The sequence below is a fragment of the Staurois parvus genome, unplaced genomic scaffold (assembly GCF_062004578.1).
Source record: "Staurois parvus isolate SC_StPar_1 unplaced genomic scaffold, SC_StPar_1.0 ptg000401l, whole genome shotgun sequence".
Taxonomy (NCBI): Eukaryota; Metazoa; Chordata; class Amphibia; order Anura; family Ranidae; genus Staurois; species Staurois parvus.
In genome coordinates, this window is record NW_028318197.1 from 3,589,674 (window position 1) to 3,610,796 (window position 21,123).

A 21,123-nucleotide genomic window follows, 5' to 3' on the forward strand; every position below is an offset into this window, starting at 1 on the left:
TAGAAGGAGCTGAGTATCACAGTCATTTTAAAGCTGCCTAATTGGTGCTTATTATGCTTGATTGCTGCTCGGTGACATCCACAGGTGTTTTCAATACCTGATGGAAAGCACCTGTATGAACCTCTGTTCTTCAGAGTGGTAGTCTTTAAGGGGTTGAATAATTGTGGCAATGAAGAAACCACATAAGAACCATTTACTACTGTATTACATAAACAATTGATGTCATTTTAGTTGCATTTGGGTAGTTACAACGTCCTTGTAGGATTTGATTCTGAATACAATTCCAAATGTACACTATAGTCCCTAAACCCCTTTACAGCATTGGGGGTTGAATAATTTTGGACACAACTGTATTAGTGAAGTGTCCATCTGGACCCAGAGATCCCACACCTGTTCGAACATTGCAAGAGTTTTATTCATTCCTGCTGTAAACACTTCAATCAGTTTGACTTCCAGAATGCAAGAGTATAACTCGGATATTGTGGCTCAAAGTGTCCACCTCCAATAAAAAGCAGTTAGACATCTGCAGCAGTAGGGATATGGAGAAGTAGCTTTCTGGAAGTCCTAGGCATTCTCTGTGGGGGGAGACCCAGCAAGTATATTGATGGATTTAATGGAGTTTTAATTTGTAAAAGAGTGTAGACTAGACTATTTCTACAATGGTTGTATCCTTGGGCAGGTTCAAAAATTGTGGTATAATGTTTCTGGTTGTTTTGCCATCTCCAACACCTATTTCACGGGTTGCAGAATACATAAGATTTATTTCTATGTTCATTAGGCAAAAAGGTTACAGTTTGGCTACAGTTATGGGCAACATGGCCATCATCAGGCTAAGAAAGACAGGTCACCCCTCCTAATAAATAAATATATATAGATATATATATATATATATATAATGTGCACATTTTGTTTAAGGTGCCTGCATGCCACTATGCTGTTTTGCAGATGTTGAATAATTTGTTACATTCTTCTGTCTAATCATTTTGCAGCCATATGTTAGAATGCAGAGAATACATCATTGTCTCTCTGTATTTCAGCTCAAGGAATGCATTGCTTTAATGGAAGCACAGCTGGAGACCCAGATGAACACGTCTAGCACAGAATGTCAGACCTATTCCAAAGAGGTGGAAAGTGTATGTATTTTGTAGCTGGTCATGAATCTGTTATATTATACAGTATAAGGGTTCATACATCACTGGAAATTGGGAACAGTTATGCATTTAGATGAAACGTACACATCATCATATTTAGTACCAGGCCTTTAAAGTTTGAAACTCTAATTTGCTATGGGAATGTACAAACAGCTGGTTCCTGGTGTCTATCAGATACTGCAATCTTCACAGTCCATGGCTTTTGTATTGCTCTAATGTATAAACTTAGGGTGTGTGTGTATATACTGTATATTATGTTGACAACATGGGCATTGAATGCATGGAATTACATTTTCAGCACATGGATAAATTGTATTGAATGAATACACTGATATACATATACATGAATATACTGAATACATATTGAATGAATGAATTGTATTTGTCACTGGTTCCTAATGCTGTATATCAGTACTGGGACAAGATCATCAGGTGCCCAGGGTAAAAATGCCAAACTGTGCTCCCATTCCCAGGTTGACCGCAATAACAACACCTACATTGGTTGTCGGTATTATGCCATTTCAACTCCATTTCATTGGTTGCTTCTTAAGAGAAGCGTGGGATGTTTTTTTATCCTCATTATACTTGCCTAAGTGGATGCAGCATTGTGAGAACTCAGCGATCACATGACCGCTGATCACTGAGGTCTCATTGCTGCTTTGAGCAGAGAGCCGTGACAGTCAGCCACAATTGTCTGCTCGGCACCCCCCGCTAAGAGGCTGTCCCAGGCGCCGCTCCAGGTTCTGGAATGGATCCCAATTTTAAAGTTGGGATCTTTCCCCAGCCTGGACCTGCTGAGTGATGTCAGCCAACAGTGGACTTGGTTAGAGGAGTGCTGAACGAACTGCACTCCTGTGATCCTCAGGAGAAGTACAGCCAAAAGTGCTTTGGCTTCACTTCTCCTTTAATCACTTGCTGACCGCAGATAGGTGAATGATGGCTTCACTGCAGCCGGCCAGTTCTGGGTGGACGTCATATGACCTCCCAGAACGCTCTCTACTGCGCACCCCCGGCGATCTACATGATTTCTGTGTCCTACGGATATGGTAAAAGCCAATCACAGCGGCCTTTTACCATGTGATCAGCTGTGTCCACTGTCACAGTGTGAGGAAAGTACTGTCGAGAACCGGCAGTTGTCAGAGGAGGGATTGGCACCGATCATCAGGGCACTGATGATCAGTGCCCTGATGATCGGTGCCCATCAGTGCCGCCGCTCAGTGCCCAGCAGTGCCGCTAGTCAGTGCCGCCTATCCGTGCCAATCAATGCTGCCTATCAGTGCCGCCTATCCGTGCTAATCAATGCTGCCTATCAGTGCAGCCTCATCAACGTACATCAGTGAAGGTGAAAAATTACCTGTTTGCAAAATTTTATAATAGAAACAAAGAAAAACTTTTTTTTTTTTTCAAATTTTTTTGCTCTTTTTTTGTTTATAGCGCAAACAATAAAATGCCCAGCAGTGAGTAAATGCCACCAAAAGAAAGCTCTATTTGTGTGAAAAAAATGGTAAAAATTTAAAACCGGTACAATGTTGCCTAACTGCGCAATTGTCATTCAAAGTGCGACAGTGCTGAAAGCTGAAAATTGGCCTGGTAAGGAAGAGGTGTAAGTGCTGGTCAGTGGCAGTGTTGTTTAAAACATCACTCTCCTTTAGTGGTCAGTGGCAGTATTAATCAACCCCTTCAACCTGCATTAGGGGCCATTGGCAGAGTTAATGAACCACTTCATCATGCAGCATGATGGAGCTAATAAACACTGCCAGTGGCCACTAATGCAGTATGAAGGGATCAGTTACCATTGTCACTGACCACTAATGCAGCAGTGACAAGAGACCGTTTTAATAAACCCCTCCATGCTGCATTACTATGCAAATGGCAGTGCTTATTGACCTCTTCATCCCTCCCACACCCCCCAAGGAGTTTATCAGTTCACTGTATAAAGCTGCATATCAGGAAATGGCACTCTGAGTTTGACTGCACTGAATTGAATGCCTTTCCTCAGCCTACTTCTCTCAAGTAGTCTGTATTTAATTTACCTACCTTATAACTTATACCTATCCCAGTACTACATGGCAGCTCCCTTTTCCTGGCTTGGGAATGGCATGTCCTTGGGGCAGGCCGGGACTAACTTTTACCTGACAGGCAAAGATCACTCAGATCATTAAAGCGGTATTTAATCCAAGACTAAAAATGTGATATATTGCATCTTACAAATTATGTGGTGGCTGCATTGGTTTTCTTTTTCAGGCTTTTTTTCTGCTGTTTTTCACCTGTTGATCTGGCAAGTAACACACCTCCTGTATTAGATTGCTCCCATTCTGGATGAATGAGCACAGGGGGCACCTTTTGGGCAGCAGCATTGTCAGTATGGGGTAAAGGGAGTGTTGGATGTACTAATCAGACTTGGATAAACTAACAAATTTAAGCCAAACTCCAGCTAATACTTTTATAATCTGTTACAGCAAATATTTTTTTTTTTCCTTTTAGGATAAATGTTTTATATAAATAAATAAAAGCTGATCATTGGTAGAGTAACGCAAAGTGAACTGAGATATAAAAAAATTAGTTAAAAGATTAGATGAAATTGGTAACTAGAGAGAGAGATGCCTCATACTCTACATGTTTCGCATCAGTAGCTTCATCAGAAGTAGGTGAAATACATAATGTTTAATTGATAAAATTCATAAAAACAATAAGGGTGTAGTTGTCCAAAAGTTTGAATATACTGCAGGTAACCCTCATGTGGCCCAAGGTGCCAATAAAGGGGAACTGTCCAAACAACGGGTCCACCATTCAAGGCAGAAGTACCGGCTTGGTAATGCAGATGGGGCAAAGGAGCAGATGGACAGAATCCAATGAGTCCAAAGCCCACCAGGATGTGGCAAATGAAACTTGTCACAAGGCCAAAAAACATTTCTGCCTCCTATACCATGCTGGTAATTCTGCCTTGAATGGTAGACACGTTGTTTGAGCGGTTCCCCTTTAGTGATGCTGCAGGCAATGTGTGGGTCACCTGCATTGTATTGAAACTTTTGGACAACTACACCCTTATGGTTTTTACTGATTTTGTCTGGTGACACATTGGGGTCGATTTAATACTGCATTAATATCATTTTTGTGAATCGCATTAATAACCTATTCCAAAATGTTGCAATTAAAAAAAAAAATGAATTTTTGTGCTGAACACAGCTGATCCACATGAATAGTCTTTGTGCATGGAGCTGGCAAAGAATCTGATTATAAGCTGTGTTTGCAAACAGGTGCATGGATATCGACTGTATGCAAATGAGCATGATTTATATGTAGCATTATGCAAGGCTTTGGATTATGAATGCTAATATGAGTATCTGACATCCTTTATTGCAGCTGAGACAGCTTTTGTCAGAATCACAAGAACATCTGGAAGCTACAAAAGCAGAAGCCAGAAAACAAAGCAAAGAGCTTTCTTTGGTAATTTTTAATAATTTAACCTCTTCATGGCCAGGGTCAAAACAAATCTTAATGCCCAAAACCAATTTTTCAACTTTGAGTAACTGTATATATCATTACAACTACTTATTGTATCCAGGTGAATTAGACCTTTTTTTAAAGACAAACCTGGGATTTTATTTGGTGGTAAATGTTAATGGATAACTCCTGATTTTTCTTTTTATTAAAGAAAAACTGGCCCAAAATAGTAAACTAATTTTTAAAATGTAGCTGTATATTTGTATGGCATTACCATCTACCACCACCAAAAAACTGAAAAATGAATTCTACTCATGACGATCATGGCAACACCACGTATGTGTGTGTGATTTGTTCTTTGTGCCCATAGTACGGCCAAGAAACAATAATACATATTTTTTTTGTTCTACCTAAAACACAGACATTAACACACACACTGACACTAAATATAAAACCTTTTTTTTCTTACCTAAAACACACTGCCACTAACTGACACTTGCATTGCCATTAACTAACATATATACTGCCACTAACTGACACACTGCCATTAACTGATATTTACACAACCACTAACTGCCACGATCACTAACAGTAACTGACACACTGACTGACAGTGATACAAAAAGACAGCATTAACAGCTGACTGGATGGCGTATCTAAAAAAGTGTCAGTTATAGCTACCCTATAAACATTAGGGTGCGTTGTGTAAAGTGTAGTAGATGGAATTCCCAGCAATGCTAGAGAAATGTCACCCTTTTTGATTGCCATTTCTGTTAAATGTGATTAGTATATTCTCTTTTTTCAGCTCAGACAGCAGTTAAGTGAAATGCAGAATCATGTGCATGAGAAAGGCTCACATGGTGTACAAGATCATCAGGTTAGTGACTAATACAGACACCTTACACATAGATGTGCTTTGTTTTGTCTATGTCTGCTGCTAACAAGTGCTTTTTAGTGGTTTCCACTGGTCTGTTAATTTGTGGATAACAGACATACCAGCTCAATTCTATTCAACAGTTTTCTAGAAAATGAAGCTATATGAGCAATATTTGCTTAGTTCTGTGGAACACACTCTTAGTTCAGGGCTGCTGTGAAAAAAAAAAGATGTTTATTTCATTGGTATTTGCCCTATGGAGCAAGAGCAGACATTTAAATCATTATTTAACCACTTCAAGTCCGGACACTTTCACCCCCTTCCTGTCCAGGCCAATTTTCAGCTTTCAGTGATGAAGATTTTTTTTTTCTTCTTTTACACTGATTGCTTTTACACCCATAAAGGCTGTAAAAGCAGCAATTTCTCCTTCTCTCTGGCTGCATTCTTGCAGCCATTGAGAAATACTGTGAGAGCTGTGATTGGTCACAGCTTGTCACATGGTACAAGGCTGTTGATAGCCTTGTACCATGTGACCTCTGTGATCATTCACAGAATTCACAAGTACTAAGCAATGATGTCAGGAAGTGACATCTTGTTTACTACTGTTCATGTGATCACTGATCATGACAGGTGGGTAGCAGCGAGACAAAAGGTAGGTGGAAGTGTCACGGGAAGGGGGCAGCAGGACAGGAGGGGGAAGTGTCTTGGGTGGGGGACAGTGGGACAGGTGGGGGGCAGTGTGTCACACACACACCTACCAGCTTTCACCTGTACAACAGCAGCTCCTGCAGATGGTGTCAGAGGAGGGGCAGCTGAACCAGTGTCCCATCTCCACCAGGATTTCTGGTGGCAGCTGCAACAAAGAGTGGGGAGGGGGGGGGGACACCTCCTCCCTGACCTCTTCCCCTTCTTCCTCCTCCATGGGGCCCTCCGCTGGCACCTCCTTGCCTCACCCACCCCGCACAGCCTGGCACGCACTGCCATTCCTACCCAGAGCTTGCCTGACAGTGAACCCCTACTGCTCCCGGCACACACCAGGAATCCACCCACCACTCCACTCTCCTCTATATCCTGGTAGTTGGCATGCTCTGACAGCAGCTGCCCCACAAAAAAAGACAGCCCTGGTTGGGACCCATGGTCCAGTTCACTCCGGACGCCCCGATCCCCTTACTTGTGTATGGGCTGTCCCACCCTGATGGTAGCCCTACCGGTGGTGGGTGGGCTGACGGGGCCCAGGTGCCGGGAAACGGTTTTTGGTCGCTGTGGAAACCTCACGTCTGGGATTGGTCAAATCCTGTTTTAATAGTTTGTGAAGTTCACATTTCCCCTTATCTGAGCTAGCTGTGTTACCTGGCCTTCATTTTAGTTGGTACATTGTTTCAATTTTCAGTAATACCTCTGCACCCTAAAGTTGCATTTATATCTTGAACATTGTATTTATCTCTATTGTTACTTTTTTATAACTAGCTGAAGGCTCCACAGCCAAGTTTTGATGAGCAGACTGATGAGCAGACCATCTCAGCAGACCTGGAAGAGGTAATTACTTTAAATACATTGAATCACAGTTTTAAATATATTAGAGAAAAACTATAGTTATTTTGAGACATTGGCTTTTCTATTTTATTTTTTCACTTGTATATCTTGAATGGTTTGTGGGTCTGTTTTATTATTTACTGTAGCTGATCAATCTTTATATTACAAAAAAAGCATTTAATACATGACAAAATTGGAGTTATTTAACCTATCATTAAGATAATTGACTGTAAAAGGCAAGGCCAGCCTCCATCCCTTTTGAGTAGTGGCGGTGATTTTAGATTTTAGATCATTATGATCTGTAACACACTTAAGTGTAAAAGTGTACCCAACTCTTAGAAATTGATCTACATTTTCTTTTTTTCCCTTTATTTTCCTCTAGTGATCCTACCAATAACACAACTTCTGTCTTAGGGCGATCGTGCTCACCCGCTGTTCTGTATCTATGGAGGAACAGTGTGTCACCCTAGGCTGCTCGTTCCTGTTTTGGTCTAAAAAACATCTCCCACTCTCCTTGTCTCCATAAATTAAGAGGGGGGGTTCTGTTAACCACAGATGTGAACTGGGCTTGGCTGATCGCTTAAGATTTCAGTGCAGTGCAGCAGAGCACACAGGAAGTTAAGAGCTTGCTGGATTTCTGGCAGATCAATCAGTATTTCTGTACTTGCTGTGTTATTACAGAGACACCTTAATTGTGCACATATTGTACTTATTTTTTTCTTTCCCTGATAACCACACCATCTTTTGTATATTTCTATGAACAGAAATCTATGTACAGTTTGCAGCAAGAGCTGGAGAAACTGAAAAGTACAGAAGAAAGCTCAACAGGCACCGAAGAAGCACAACAATTGAAGGTTGGCACAAACTGTGATTTGTAGTTTTTTTACTTAACTAAAATACATTTCTCAGTCTTGAAAAAAAGAGTTTGTGACCAGCATTCAGATATTGAGTTGAGCATTAGTTCAAGTGTTAATATTTTGTCAGCTACAGCCCTGGCTCAAACATGAACACCTTAATGGTCACAGGCAGTAGATCTGTGGAGTGAATTTTGTAGAAGGCCATAAATCTAGTACCCAACTTTGCATTTGGATCCCCTGCATTTTGTGTTGCAAGGTCCAGGCCATATGATATGGCACAGGCCAATCATAGTGGTTTCCAGTGACAGATCTCTTTGATTGGCTAGAGACGAGATTTGGATCTCTAATTCAGATGACACTGAGTTAAGCATTAGTTTAAGTGCTCACATTTGAGCCAGGTCTGAAGTTGACAAAATATTAGCCCCTTAATGACTACAGGCAGTAGATCTGTGGCCCGATCTGTGTAGTTACTTTGAAGAAGGTCATAAATCTAGTATTCATCTTTGCATCGGGATGCTCTGCGTTTTGTGTTACAAGGTCCAGGCCATAGATGTGGCCAAAGGCCAATCATAGTGGCTTCCAGTGATAGATCTTTGATTGGCTAGAGAGATGAAGTGGCAAAACAATATACTGAAAACACTGCTTTGTCTTGATGTCTGCCACCTTCTGATCTCTCTGACAGACAGAAAAATTAGACCGATTAGTTGAAAGTACCATGAAGTATTTTTTTAAATTTACATTAAAAGAGGTGGTGTTAGGCTAGGGTTACTTTGGGTAACTTGGTCACCTTAAAAGTGAAGTTTGGGTTGTTTTTTTTTCTTTTTTTTTTCTTAAATTATACTTGCCTACGAGGATGCAGCATCGGTCTGATGCTGCATATGTCCCCCACCAGCTCTAAGTGTGAGAACTCGGCGATCACATGACCACTGATCGCTGAGTTCTCAAAGCCGCTCTGAGCAGAGAACGGTGACTGTCAGCTGACAACGGGTCACAGGAGTGCAGAACAAACTTCACTCCTGTGATCCACAGGAGAACTAAAGCCAAAAGAGCTTTGGCTGTACTTCTCCTTTAATCCAATCACAAGAGTGTCATGAAATGCTAGTAATCCCCTTTATGAGGTAAAGGTTATCAAGTCAAAATGTCTATCTTATCCACTGTTTAGGGCCGTCATGTCTTGCAAATTCTTGGTAGGTTTTTGACAAGGAGGCCATTAGCTTTGAAATAAATATCCTCAGCTCCAGTATATGGTCTTACCTTTTAGGATACCTGTAGAATTGTTCATTTATGACCATATCTGCAGTTTTAATTTTTTTGATTAAGATCACATTTGTAACATAAGTGGACTTGCTCAGATAGAAGACCTAGACCCTCAAAGGCCCTAGTGCAACACCGTGTCGTCATGTCAGTCATTCATAGGCTTTTGGTTAGACAATGTTGAGTTCTGATTGAATTTATCATACAGTGCAATATGTTATGACAGTATTCAGCCTGTAAAAGTCTTGGATTATTACATATTATGCCAGTATTTCACTCATATACAAAAATTAGTTTCACCTTTTTAAGGCTTTTTTCATATTTATTTCATATATATATTTAAAGCTAACACTATCCTTCACTGGAAATATTGTAGGAGAGACTTGACAAGGAAAAAAAACTAACACGGGACTTAGGTCAAGCTGCTAACAAACTATTACAACTCTTGAAGTCTTCTCAGGAACAACTTACTAAGGAAAAAGACCACAATACACTGCTGCAAAGCCAACTCAAAGTGACGGTACTAACTCACCTTTCTCGCTGTTAACCCTGTCTCTTCAGCTTCCTTTATACCTAATACAATCACTAACGATAACTAGGGCTTCTTCTCTGCTGCACCCCTGCACACAATCTGATGATCATACACTCATGTCACAAGTTTCAGCTAAATGTTGGTTAAGCTCACAAATGGAAGATTCCACTGTGCAGGAATAACAGGTACACTTCAATCATTTGCTTTGTCTCTGAAAATATAAGCACTTCATATATAAAGATTTATCTTGACGGGGAATCTGCTGCAGATATATGATTTAAAGTACTTGGTTTTTTACATTTAGTAATGCTGCACAAGGGGAAAACATCCATTGGAAGATTTCCTTCTTCAATCCCCAGCCATTTAGTTGGTTTGGACAGCATATAAAATAGAACGGAACCACTCAACCTTATAGGCAATAAGTCATCAGCTTTTGTGCTGTTTCTACTGTCTATTAAATCACTTAAATCACTGATGGTAGGGGAGAAGTCAGAGACACAAGTGTGCCAATGAAGGGATGTTTTACTGAAAGCAGAAAAGTCCCTTTTTTTTTTTTTTTTTTTTTTTTTTGTACTGCGAGTAAAATGCAGGCTGCCATACTGATGAGCTTCTTTGGGATTAAAGAGCCTCTGTGTCCTGACCATTAATTTCAACAAAAACCTTCCCAGAAAATTCTATATGCATTTTACGTATTTAACTGAAAAAGCCTCCATAAAGTGATACTAAAAGTTCAGCTTTTTTTTTTTTTTTAAATAACAGGTCATACTTACCTGCTCTATGCAGTGGTTTTGCACCTCTTCTTCTCGGGTCCCCCACCAGCACTCCTGGTTCCTCTCCTCTGCTGCGTACCCCCAGAGCAAGCTGCTTGCTCTGGGTACACTTGTGCATGTCCTCTCCCCAGCCAGCTCTGCGTGTTCATAAGACACACAGAGTGTGACTCGGCCCCAACCCCCAATCCCTCCTCACTGGCTGTGATTGACAGTAGCTGGAGCAAATGACTCCCGCTGCTGTGTCTCAGCCAATAAGGAGGGGGAGACCGGGGAGAGCCACTGGTCTCATGCAGATTGCTGGATCGGGATCAAGTAAGTATTAGGGGGGCTGAGGGGGGAGCAGCACCCTGAAGGTGTGTTTTTTTTTTTTTTTTTTTTTTTTTTTTTTTTTTTTTATTATTATTATTATTATTATTATTATAATACAGGATTTATATAACGGCAACAGTTTGTGCAGTGCTTTACAACATGAGGCAGACAGTACAGTTAAAATACAATTCAATACAGGAGGAGGTAAAAAACTTCAGCCTTAACAACCACTTTAAGCTGGCCATACAGAAATAGAATTCTCCATCCATACATGCAAGTTGGATGTAAGAGTTCCTGTGGAGGGACATCATGTTCTGACAGTTGCTCCTGTTCCTGCTACTGTCATAATACACTAATCAGCAGCTTGAGCCATTGATAGGTAAAAGTTTTCTAGCATGTCCCTTCAACAAACAACCCTCTGTTAAGCAGGAGCGGACACACACTGGTCGACATTCCTCTGGTCCCTGCTGAACCGGACAAATTTTGATACGTGTATGGCCAGCTTTAGTGCAGACACCCAAAAGCCATGAGACTGCTGCTGGGTGCTGTCATCTTGGATGTGATGTCAGTGGCCCCAGCAGACTCAAATGACATTCTATAATAGGGGGGCTTTGAGGAGCTGGGCTGATACACACAATAATTATATACAGTGTACCAGGATGGAGGGGGATGTGCTGGATAATTGTTTCTTTCTGGAGTATTGAAATTTTCTAGCAAGTAAAAGGCACATTTTAGTCAAATATAATTCATGGAAAGGAAAAACATAGCAAAAAAGCATTTAAAACACTTTTTAGTTTTCTGTGCTACAATTATTGATGTTGGTGAGATGGTCCCTTTAAATATATTCTGAATTATAGACCAGGAACAAGCATGCAATTGAGTTGCTGACTTTGCTTTGCCATCAAGCTTATTCCATGTTGGTGACATAGAAAATTCTGAAACCAGAGGGTCAAAATGGCAGCCAGACAGCTAGCATTTTCACCAATGGAAGGCTATAAATTTATTGTACATGTTTCTTTTTAATTTAGAACTTTTCTGTTCTGAATATTTAATATTGATTGAATATTGTAAAATATTATGCAGGTGCTGTCCTTACTATTCCCGTGTCTGTTCCTAATTTCCTTCCTATCTTTTATGTATATCTTCATATCATGTATTTCTAAATGGTTTTATGATCAGAGAGTTTTATAAAGAGGTGGCACTGAGTAAAATTGCTTGTGGACCTAGACTTAAAATCTGTTATTTGCTGTCTAACAGAGATTCCTTAGCACAATAGTTTGGTAAAGCAGTTTAGTAAGAAAAATATACCTTGTAGCATATAATTTCCAATTAGAAGAAGTAGAACACTTCCCCATATACAACCGTGCCAAGGCACCCTCTGTTCTTCTAGTCTAACAAAAGCATGTGAGGTGTTTTCTATCATCTGAGGCATTATCAGCCCTCAGGAACAGGAAGATCTGCCCAGGTTATGCCTTTTTTATATATACACTATATTGCCAAAAGTATTGGGACACCCCTCCAAATCATTGGATTCAGGTGTTCCAAGCACCTCCATGGGCACAGGTGTAGAAAATCAAGCACCTAGGCATGCAGACTCTTTCTATAAATATTTGTGAAAGAATGGGTCATTCTCAGGAGCTCAGCGAATTCAAGTGTGGTACCGTGATAGGTTGTCACCTGTGCAATAAGTTCATCCGTGAAATTTCCTTGCTAATAAATATTCCACGGTCAACTGTCAGTGGTATAACAAAGTGGAAGCAACTGGGAACAACAGCAACTCCGCCATGAAGTGGTAGGCCATGTAAAATGACAGTGTGCACAGTGTGCAGAAGTCACCAACTATCTGCAGAATCAATAGTTAAAGACCTCCAAACCTTCCGATTAGCACAACAACAGTGCATAGATAGCTTCATGCAATGGGTTTCCATGGCCGAGCGGCTGCATCCAAGCCTCACATCACCAAGCGCAATGCAAAGCATTGGATGCAGTGGTGTAACGCACACCACCACAGGACTCTAGAGCAGTGGAGACGTGTTCTCTGTAGTGACGAATCACGCTTCTCTGGCAATCCGATGGACATGTCTGGGTTTGGCAGTTGCCAGGAAATCATGCTTTGCCTGACTGCATTGTGCCAAGTGTAAAGTTTGGTGGGGGGGCGATTATGGTGTGGGGTTGTTTTTCGGGGGTTGGGCCCCTTCATTCCAGTGAAGTAAACTCTTAAGGCATCAGCATGCCAAGACAATTTCATGCTCCCAACTTTATGGGAACAGTTTGTGGATGTCCCCTTTCTGTTCCAACATGACTGTACACCAGTACACAAAGCAAGGTCCATAAAGACATGGATGAGCCAGTTTGGGGTGAAGGAACTTGACTGGTCTGCACAGAGTCCTGACCTCAACCCGATAGAACACCTTTGGGATGAATTAGAACGGAGAATGCGAGCCAGGCCTTCTTGTCCCACATCAGTGCCTAACCTCACGAGAGAGACTGCCTTGCTTGTTGCAGAACTGATGACAAAGTGGGCCTAGGAATTTTATAAGTGGTAGGTCGTTCGCAGCTGACTTGTACTTCTTTTACTGTTTGAAGGATAAGTTGCCTAAGTCTAGGTCCACTTTAAGCTAAGCTTGCACTGAAAGTTACCTTGTGTGAAATGGCTGAGAGCATATGACATAAAAGATCTTGTAATCTAATTACAGTGAATGCTGGAAAAACATTTTGAGTTAACTATAAATGTTTCTTTTTTTGTAGGACCAAGACTCCAACATCGACAGTGGAACATCTGTTTGATCATAAATAACTTTTTGGTTAGAACTTTTTTTTTTTTTTAACCACAATGCCTTAAACATTCCTTTCTTGAAATTCAAAAAATAATTTAGTGAGCCAAAAGCTTCCTGAAGTTAATGTCTTACCTATAACGGCATACTTTTTTTGAACAAAAATGACATTCCATTATAAAACCACTGACTGTGTCAGTACGCCATACCATCATATCCACCTTTTGGACTGACAGCCTGAAGAGATTACTGGGAACAATAAAAAGGGACAGACTGTGTACTCTGCTATAGGAATCAGTGCAATTTATTAAATTTATATATTTTTGAGTGAGCGATGAATGAATGGACATAAACCTGGCAATTTATATGAAGAAGGTGCCATACTGTAACTGGTCTCCAGTATAAAGTCATGTGAATTGTTGGTTGCCTAAATGCCAATAAAATACTGATATAGCCATGAACATTCATTTTGCATTTTTAGACCAGCAGATACATTTCTTCTGAGTGTGTGTGTGTGTGTGTGTGTGTGTGTGTGTGTGTGTGTGTATGTATATATATGTATGTGTGTGTGTGTGTGTGTGTGTGTGTGTGTGTATATACCGTATTTGCCGGCGTATAAGACGACCCCCTACTTTTCATGTTAAAATATAGGGTTTGAGCTATACTCGCCGTATAAGACTACCCCTCTTCCAACACACACCAAATAAAAATGAAAAAACATCAGATTTGATTTCAGTATGGTATGCTATTTCAGTATGGTATTCCAATGATGGGGTGCTATTCCTCCCACTGACACCAATGATGGGGCACGATTCCTCCCACTGACACCAATGATGGGGCACTATTCCTCCCACTGACACCAATGATGGGGCACTATTTCATCCACTGACGCCAATGATGGGGCACTATTCCTCCCACTGACACCAATGATGGGGCACTATTTCATCCACTGACGCCAATGATGGGGCACTATTCCTCCCACTGACACCAATGATGGGGCACTATTTCATCCACTGACGCCAATGATGGGGCACTATTCCTCCCACTGATACCAATGATGGGACACTATTCCTCCCACTGACACCAATGATGGTGCCCCATCATTAGTGTCAGTGTGTGAGGAATAGTGTCCTATCATTAGTGTCAGTGGGAGGAATAGTGCCCCATCATTAGTCAGTGGGAGGAATAGCGCCCCATCATTGGTGTCTGTGGGAGGAATAGCGCCCCATCATTGGTATCAGTGGCAGGAATTGCGCCCCATCATTGGTGTCAGTGGCAGGAATTGCGCCCCATCATTGGTGTCAGTGGCAGGAATTGCGCCCCATCATTGGTGTCAGTGGCAGGAATTGCGCCCCATCATTGGTGTCAGTGGCAGGAATTGCGCCCCATCATTGGTATCAGTGGGAGGAATAGTGCCCCATCGTTGGTATCAGTGGGGAGAATAGTGCCCCATCGTTGGTGTCAGTGGGGGGGGGGAATAGTGCCCCATCGTTGGTGTCAGTGGGGGGGGGGGGAATAGTGCCCCATCGTTGGTGTCAGTGGGGAGGAGGAATAGTGCCCCATCGTTGGTGTCAATGGGGGAGGAACAGTGCCTCATCGTTGGTGTCAGTGCGGGGAGGAATAGTGCCTCATCGTTGGTGTGAGTGGGGGAGGAATAGTGCCCCATCATTGGTGTCATTGGGGAGGAGGAATAGTGCCCCATCGTTGGTGTCAGTGGGGGAGGAACAGTGCCTCATCGTTGGTGTCAGTGGGGGAGGAACAGTGCCCCATCATTAGTGTCAGTGGGGGAGAGGAATAGTGCCAAGAGTGTCACAGCATGGTGCTGCTGCACACTTACTGGCCGTTCCCTCACTCGATTTTCGCGGGGCCGCTCGGCTCCGCCTCCTTGCCGTTGATTGGTCGCCTGTGTGCCTTTCCAGTGCTGGCGCCCAATCACCGGTGAGGAGGCGGAGCCAAGCGGCCACGCGACCATCGAGCGGCTGAACTGAAAGAAGGAGCAGCCGTGCTTCCTGGACCGGATCGTCGTGGGACCGGGACCAGGTAAGGTACAGCAGCCCCCTGCCCGCCCCTGTACTTGGTGTCCCTTCCGCCACCGCGCCGCCCCTCGAAAAAGTGCCGCCCTGACACCGGCTCGGCGTATAAGACGACCCCCGACATTTCAGAAGATTTTCATGGGTTAAAAAGTCGTCTTATACGCCGGCAAATACAGTACGCACACACGTACACACACACACACACATGCACGTACACACAGTCCTGAGCTACTAACCAGGCCTTAAGAGTTACTGGCCATCAGTTGCTCCACCTAACCCCTACCCTGTCCCGCCCCTAAACCACCCTTGTAGATTCTCATAAAATGAAACATAGATGTTTTATGCAGAATAAAGTTACAAAAATAAAAACAATTTGAACAATATTAACATAAAGCAGTGTAAACATAAATGGAAAATAAGTGCTATACATAAATAGAGAAACCTAGAACTACTTTACCATGGGGGCACTAATGTTCTGCATGATGGAAAGGTGGGGTAATGGCACTCCTCTGAAAAGCATTCCTTGTGTGGATTGGTTTTCAGAGAATCAGAGCAGTAGCGGCAAGGGAGGGACGTATGCAATTGTCAGAGGTGGAGGTGTTTGAAGGAAACACACACTAGAGTAAAGGCTTAAAAATTGGCGAGTCCTTGTCCAATTTGTTGCCTGCTGCACTGCACATACTTTGCATACTTCCAGCACAACGCTGTGTGTGTATGTGTGTGTGTTTCTGTGTCCACATCAGGGGTAGAGTATGGGTGGGGCTGTTGGCACAGGCACAGCAGGGATTGGCTACATCACATAGAGGCAGGGCAAAGATTATGGGCCTCTTCAGTACCCTGTGCTGTTCTCTCCAAATCCTGTGTCTCAGGATCTCATGGGGTTTGTGTGAGTGAAATATTAAGTAACAGGATTGGCGCAGGCAGCCACAGGCAGGACATTGCACTGTGTACCTACTCCCAGCCATGGACTCCTGGGTGGGCGGAGCTGACTTTTGGGAATGATCTGAGAGGCTCAGGTGACAGCTTGAAGTATGGAGATGCCAGGAAGAAGATGCCACCAGACAGGTGGAGCAGTCAGCCCGAGCCCCACTACTTGTGCTAACAAACGAACATTACTTGTGTGTGTGTGTGCAGTGTAGACTGTCATTACCATCCATGCTGCCTGACCTGACCACAGCACTGGCACATGCCCCTAGATTGAAGGAGCCGACCCTGACCATAAGGTCAGTAAGACGGTCCTGTGGGGGACACACCCATATTATTTCCACTCACCAAATGCGAGCAGGCAAGTGGAAATTTTGAGGCCTGTGTATATAGAGAGAGAGAGAACTACTTAAGGACTCCTGTCTGTTTCTCTAATGCTCCTTATTGCATTCTTGAGTGATGGATCATGTGCAACAGGGAAGAGGACCAAAACATGCCCAGCGTAGGCAGCAGTAGCCACTGGAATTCAGATGGAAGTCCAGGGAAGTTTAAAGCCATGCTGATTATTGGGACACTCAAGCAAGGACGAGCAGACCACATGAAACTCTCTGCCAAGGATATACTTGGGATACAAATCCTTCTTTCAGGTACATGGTGGGCATAATGTATACCGTGCAATTGAGATATTAAACCAATGGACCATTCTGCCTGCAACATAAGCACATAACTCTGCAAGGGACATGCTGAGTACGAAGAAGACATTGCCAAAGACATATTGAGCACTAGAAGCACTCTGGCAAATATATATTAAGATATCTCAGGGACAGGGATCGAGCACATGATATTCTCTGCCAAGGACATGCTGCCAGGAATAGGCTAACATGTACAGTATTTCTCTGTCCTGGCTAAGCTGAGCACTAATACATATTTGAGACATGATTGTCACATTGGCTACCTTACAGTTGATATTACAAGGACATGAAGCACTCTGACAGACATACAGGCAACACTGGACACTTCCTAAGGACATTATAAATACATGTAATTTTTTTCCAGGGACCACATAGAATTTAATTTAGTGGAAATGTTAATCAATTGGGGCTCTCTACCAAGGACATGCAACACACAAGGACCATTTTATTATGGACATGCTGACCACTCTTCTGGATTATGTAGAGCACAAGGGATTCCGAGCAAAGTAAAGGGATTCTTTTCAATCAGTCTTCTACAGAGATGGGGTACATAGAGCACTCTCATGTTATGGTAGATGACTTATTGGCGAGTAACATATTTAAGAGCGTTTGGTTAAGGATAGGGATATCAATGTTTATTTAACTTTGGATACACTGGGAAAGTCTTCAGGACAGCAAGTGAGAGATTTTATATTTCTAATAGAGTAAGGAAGGACTAGAAAAAGTGCTATTTTTATTTTTTTGGCTGGTTGCTTTTTGGATAGAGAGTTTTAGTTTCATGATCTATGGGTACTAGTCACCAGAATGGAAAAGACAGTCACAAATAGGACACAAACAACAGTATGGGGACAAAGCAAATAAAAACTTATCTTCTTGAGCTTATACATGCAAGCACTGTCCTCTATAGCAACCAAATATCATCATGTTTTTTTAATAAGTTCAAAAATTAAAACAAATATTTTATTCTAATCCATTGTGGGATACAGAGAATGAGATACTGTTGGGTTATACTGCTGCTTGCAGGATCCTGGCAATCAAAAAATCAATTGTAGCCTGCCCAGGATGACCCCTCCTGTACCCAACATGTCTCTTTTATTGCTAGTGTCCTTGGACGATGGACCTTTTCTCTTCAGCTTTGTTGAGAAAAGTCTTACCAGTACTAGTCTTTTTTTCTTAGATTTCTTCTTCCATTGACTTTAATCAAGATCAACCATAGCTGTTTGAGCTAGTGTCTACTTGGCAGCTATCCAGCTGAGCATCAGGAGTTACCTCGCTATTTGCCCTGCTATGTTGGAGTTAGTCTGAAAAGGATGTGAAGTAACTCCTACAACTGTTTTGTTTTAGCGAATTCAGAATTTTCTCTGGTAAATCTTGCTTAGTGAGATTAGTCATCTGTTCAACCATTTTAGACAGGGAGTTTTTCGTCACTTGATTCTAGAGGTTTGGGGTAGTAAAGGTTTCGGGCCTTCTAGTTTAGACCAGCTGATCTTTTTTACCTGGACCTGTTTTGTTTTAGGTTGCTCCTCAGGACCTGTTCCTTCTCGGGGCTTGCCCCCAGTTCTTGTTGACCACATCGAGTGTGTGTTTTCTCTACCATACAGAGGAATTTGTTATGGCTTATCCTGTTTTTGATGAGTTTTGGTTTATCACCCTTTCACTGGTTCAAGTTCTTATCCATATGGAGTCATCTCCTTCTGGTAATAGAACATTTTTTCATGGTCTTGAGCATCATGTGTGAACCTCCTATGCCCTCACTTTGGTCGTGCTGACAGGTTCCACTATCTGGCTGGGATCAAGGCCTCATCTGGCTTTAGGTCTTTTGTGCTTCAGGCAGTCACCAGTTCTGTCTTGCATGACTTGTTACTGTTTTTGCTGAGTTTCCCACTCTTCAGACTATTTGATATCCCAACAGTATATGAATTAATGCGTCCCTCAATAGAAGCGAAAGAAAACAGAATTTTGCACTCGCCATAACATCCTTTTGTTGCAGTCCGTTAAGGGAAACTGAGAGTGGCCCTCTGTGTTCATGTTCTTGGTACTGCTGGGTAGAGGAGGGATCATCCTGGGTTGGCACACATTTTTTTTGTATGCCAGTATCCGTTCTTCCTGTAGGAGACAGTTTAACCTGTCAGTATCTTATTTCCTGTGTCCCTTTATTGGGCTCAAAGAAAAGGATTTTACGAGTTAAAAAAAAAAAAAAAACGTACTCTCAATCCTGCTATGCACTGTATTAGAAGGATAGAATGGTCTCCTAAAACTTTTATAAAAAGCATTCGTTTTTCACTTGTATTCTCATCAAGTTAAAGTAAACCTGTGTGCAAAAACTAACATTAGCAATACCTTATGTATTGTGGTTGACCCCTCCAGTGCTACATGATCCATCGTGAGTTGGGACCTCTGGCTATAGCTCTGAGGAGAGGGCCACAATTTTGGAATGTACCTGAGGAGGTCTTCAGGTTGATGATGGAGGCACAAATCCTAAAACAAAATGTATTTGCATCCTGTTTATGCTGTTATCTACCTGCTAAAGTTGCCAATCACATTTGCCCTCAGGTTAACTTTAATTCAGAAAACTGATATTGTTTTAATACTTCTAGATAGTGATTATAAAACATTCATCCAGTTTTCATGTTTAACTTTCATAGAACAATTAACGACAGTGGGTTTAGCAAACATGCAATCCCCTACAGGTAGACTAAAGTCAACTAGAAGAAGGTTCTATTGTATAATGATACAAAACATTTAAATTTTCATTCATCAGCCCAAACACTTTGCTACAAAATAAACACTGTACATCATTATAAATACACCACCCACACTGTGAAGCTTGGTGGTGATAGCATCTTTCTATGGAAATATTTTTCAGCTGCTAGCCCTGAAATGGTAAAGGGAAAACCTGATGCAGTCTGCGAGAAACTTGAGTTTGAAAAGTAATTTATCATCCACCAAATGAATGACTCCAAGCAAGCATAAAGTCAAAACTACATAGGAATGGTGTCAACAAATGTTTGTAAACATCCTGGAATGTACAAATTTTGATCCAACAGAGAAGCTGTGGCTATTACCTCATGCTCCGTATGCAATCCAACATAGCCGGAGCAACTTTGCTATAAGGAGTGTGTAAAATATTATGGTCCGTGCTCCCTGACAATAAAACATGAAAACTTCAAAGGTGGTGAATTCTGTTTATAGGCACTGTATATATTTAAAATCAGTCCAAGACCCATTGCATTTCTTAAAATGGATCAAGCAAAAAAAAAAAAAGCGTTCAAGCAGGCTCCTTATTGCAAAAGATACATGCTATATGTCTCTTTTCAATAAAACAAATCTAACTTCCTGTTCACAATCTTCTTTAGAATGTACACTGAGCTGCTCAGGTGCAGCTCAGTGTACATTATATAATGGAATTCATAAAATTTGGTGCCAATCAAGATGACCAAAGATCTGGCACCTGGAAGAAGCCCAGGAGAAGATGTCAGTGCCAGCTTTGTGAACATTGTATCATTGGAACAAAGGTATTTACAGAATTTAGTTACACTTTAACAAGACTCTGGGTCTGGCCAGTACTCTTTTCATGTTGGGTACCTGGATGCCAGAACACAGTTGACTTTCTTACTGGTGCTTTTACAGTAGCAACATTGGCCATCATCAGGGCCTCTTGGTCTTCTAATGAGCTTAACTTGGTGTCAGCTACTTTACCTCACACAGAAGGTTCCACTGCGCACACACAGTTCTTTTATGGCAAGCAGTTGGTGAATTGAAGAAAACCCATGCAGGATCTGTCATGTCCAGCTTTTTTCTTTTACTGAGTCAAACTTGTATATGAAAATGTGCTTATAACAAGGTCCAACAGTGCTAACCATGGCATGGTGGCTTTTTCTGCTGTAGCTGAAGTGTCCACCTATCTGATATTTTACCAGCCTGGTCAGTTAATTGATTCTTCTTGTCAAGGTCAAAAGGGCAGTATTTTCTACTC

At 41.9% G+C, this 21,123-nt stretch overlaps 1 protein-coding gene across 4 annotated transcripts in view; it reads left to right on the plus strand.

The window, feature by feature from the left end:
• Nucleotides 1-13,959, plus strand: part of RRBP1 (ribosome binding protein 1) — a 116,054-nt gene extending 102,095 nt beyond the window's left edge. For 3 of the 4 annotated variants that reach the window (XM_089686518.1, XM_089686520.1, XM_089686519.1), the window contains 7 exons: nt 1,038-1,133; nt 4,515-4,598; nt 5,401-5,472; nt 6,937-7,005; nt 7,767-7,856; nt 9,490-9,633; nt 13,473-13,959. In XM_089686518.1, the coding sequence (XP_089542644.1) occupies nt 1,038-1,133; nt 4,515-4,598; nt 5,401-5,472; nt 6,937-7,005; nt 7,767-7,856; nt 9,490-9,633; nt 13,473-13,511 (594 nt within the window). In that variant the 3' untranslated portion in view covers nt 13,512-13,959. The remainder of the gene's footprint in view (nt 1-1,037; nt 1,134-4,514; nt 4,599-5,400; nt 5,473-6,936; nt 7,006-7,766; nt 7,857-9,489; nt 9,634-13,472) is intronic. The other variant, XM_089686521.1, reaches the window with a different exon arrangement.
• The last annotated feature ends 7,164 nt before the right edge of the window (nt 13,960-21,123 follow it).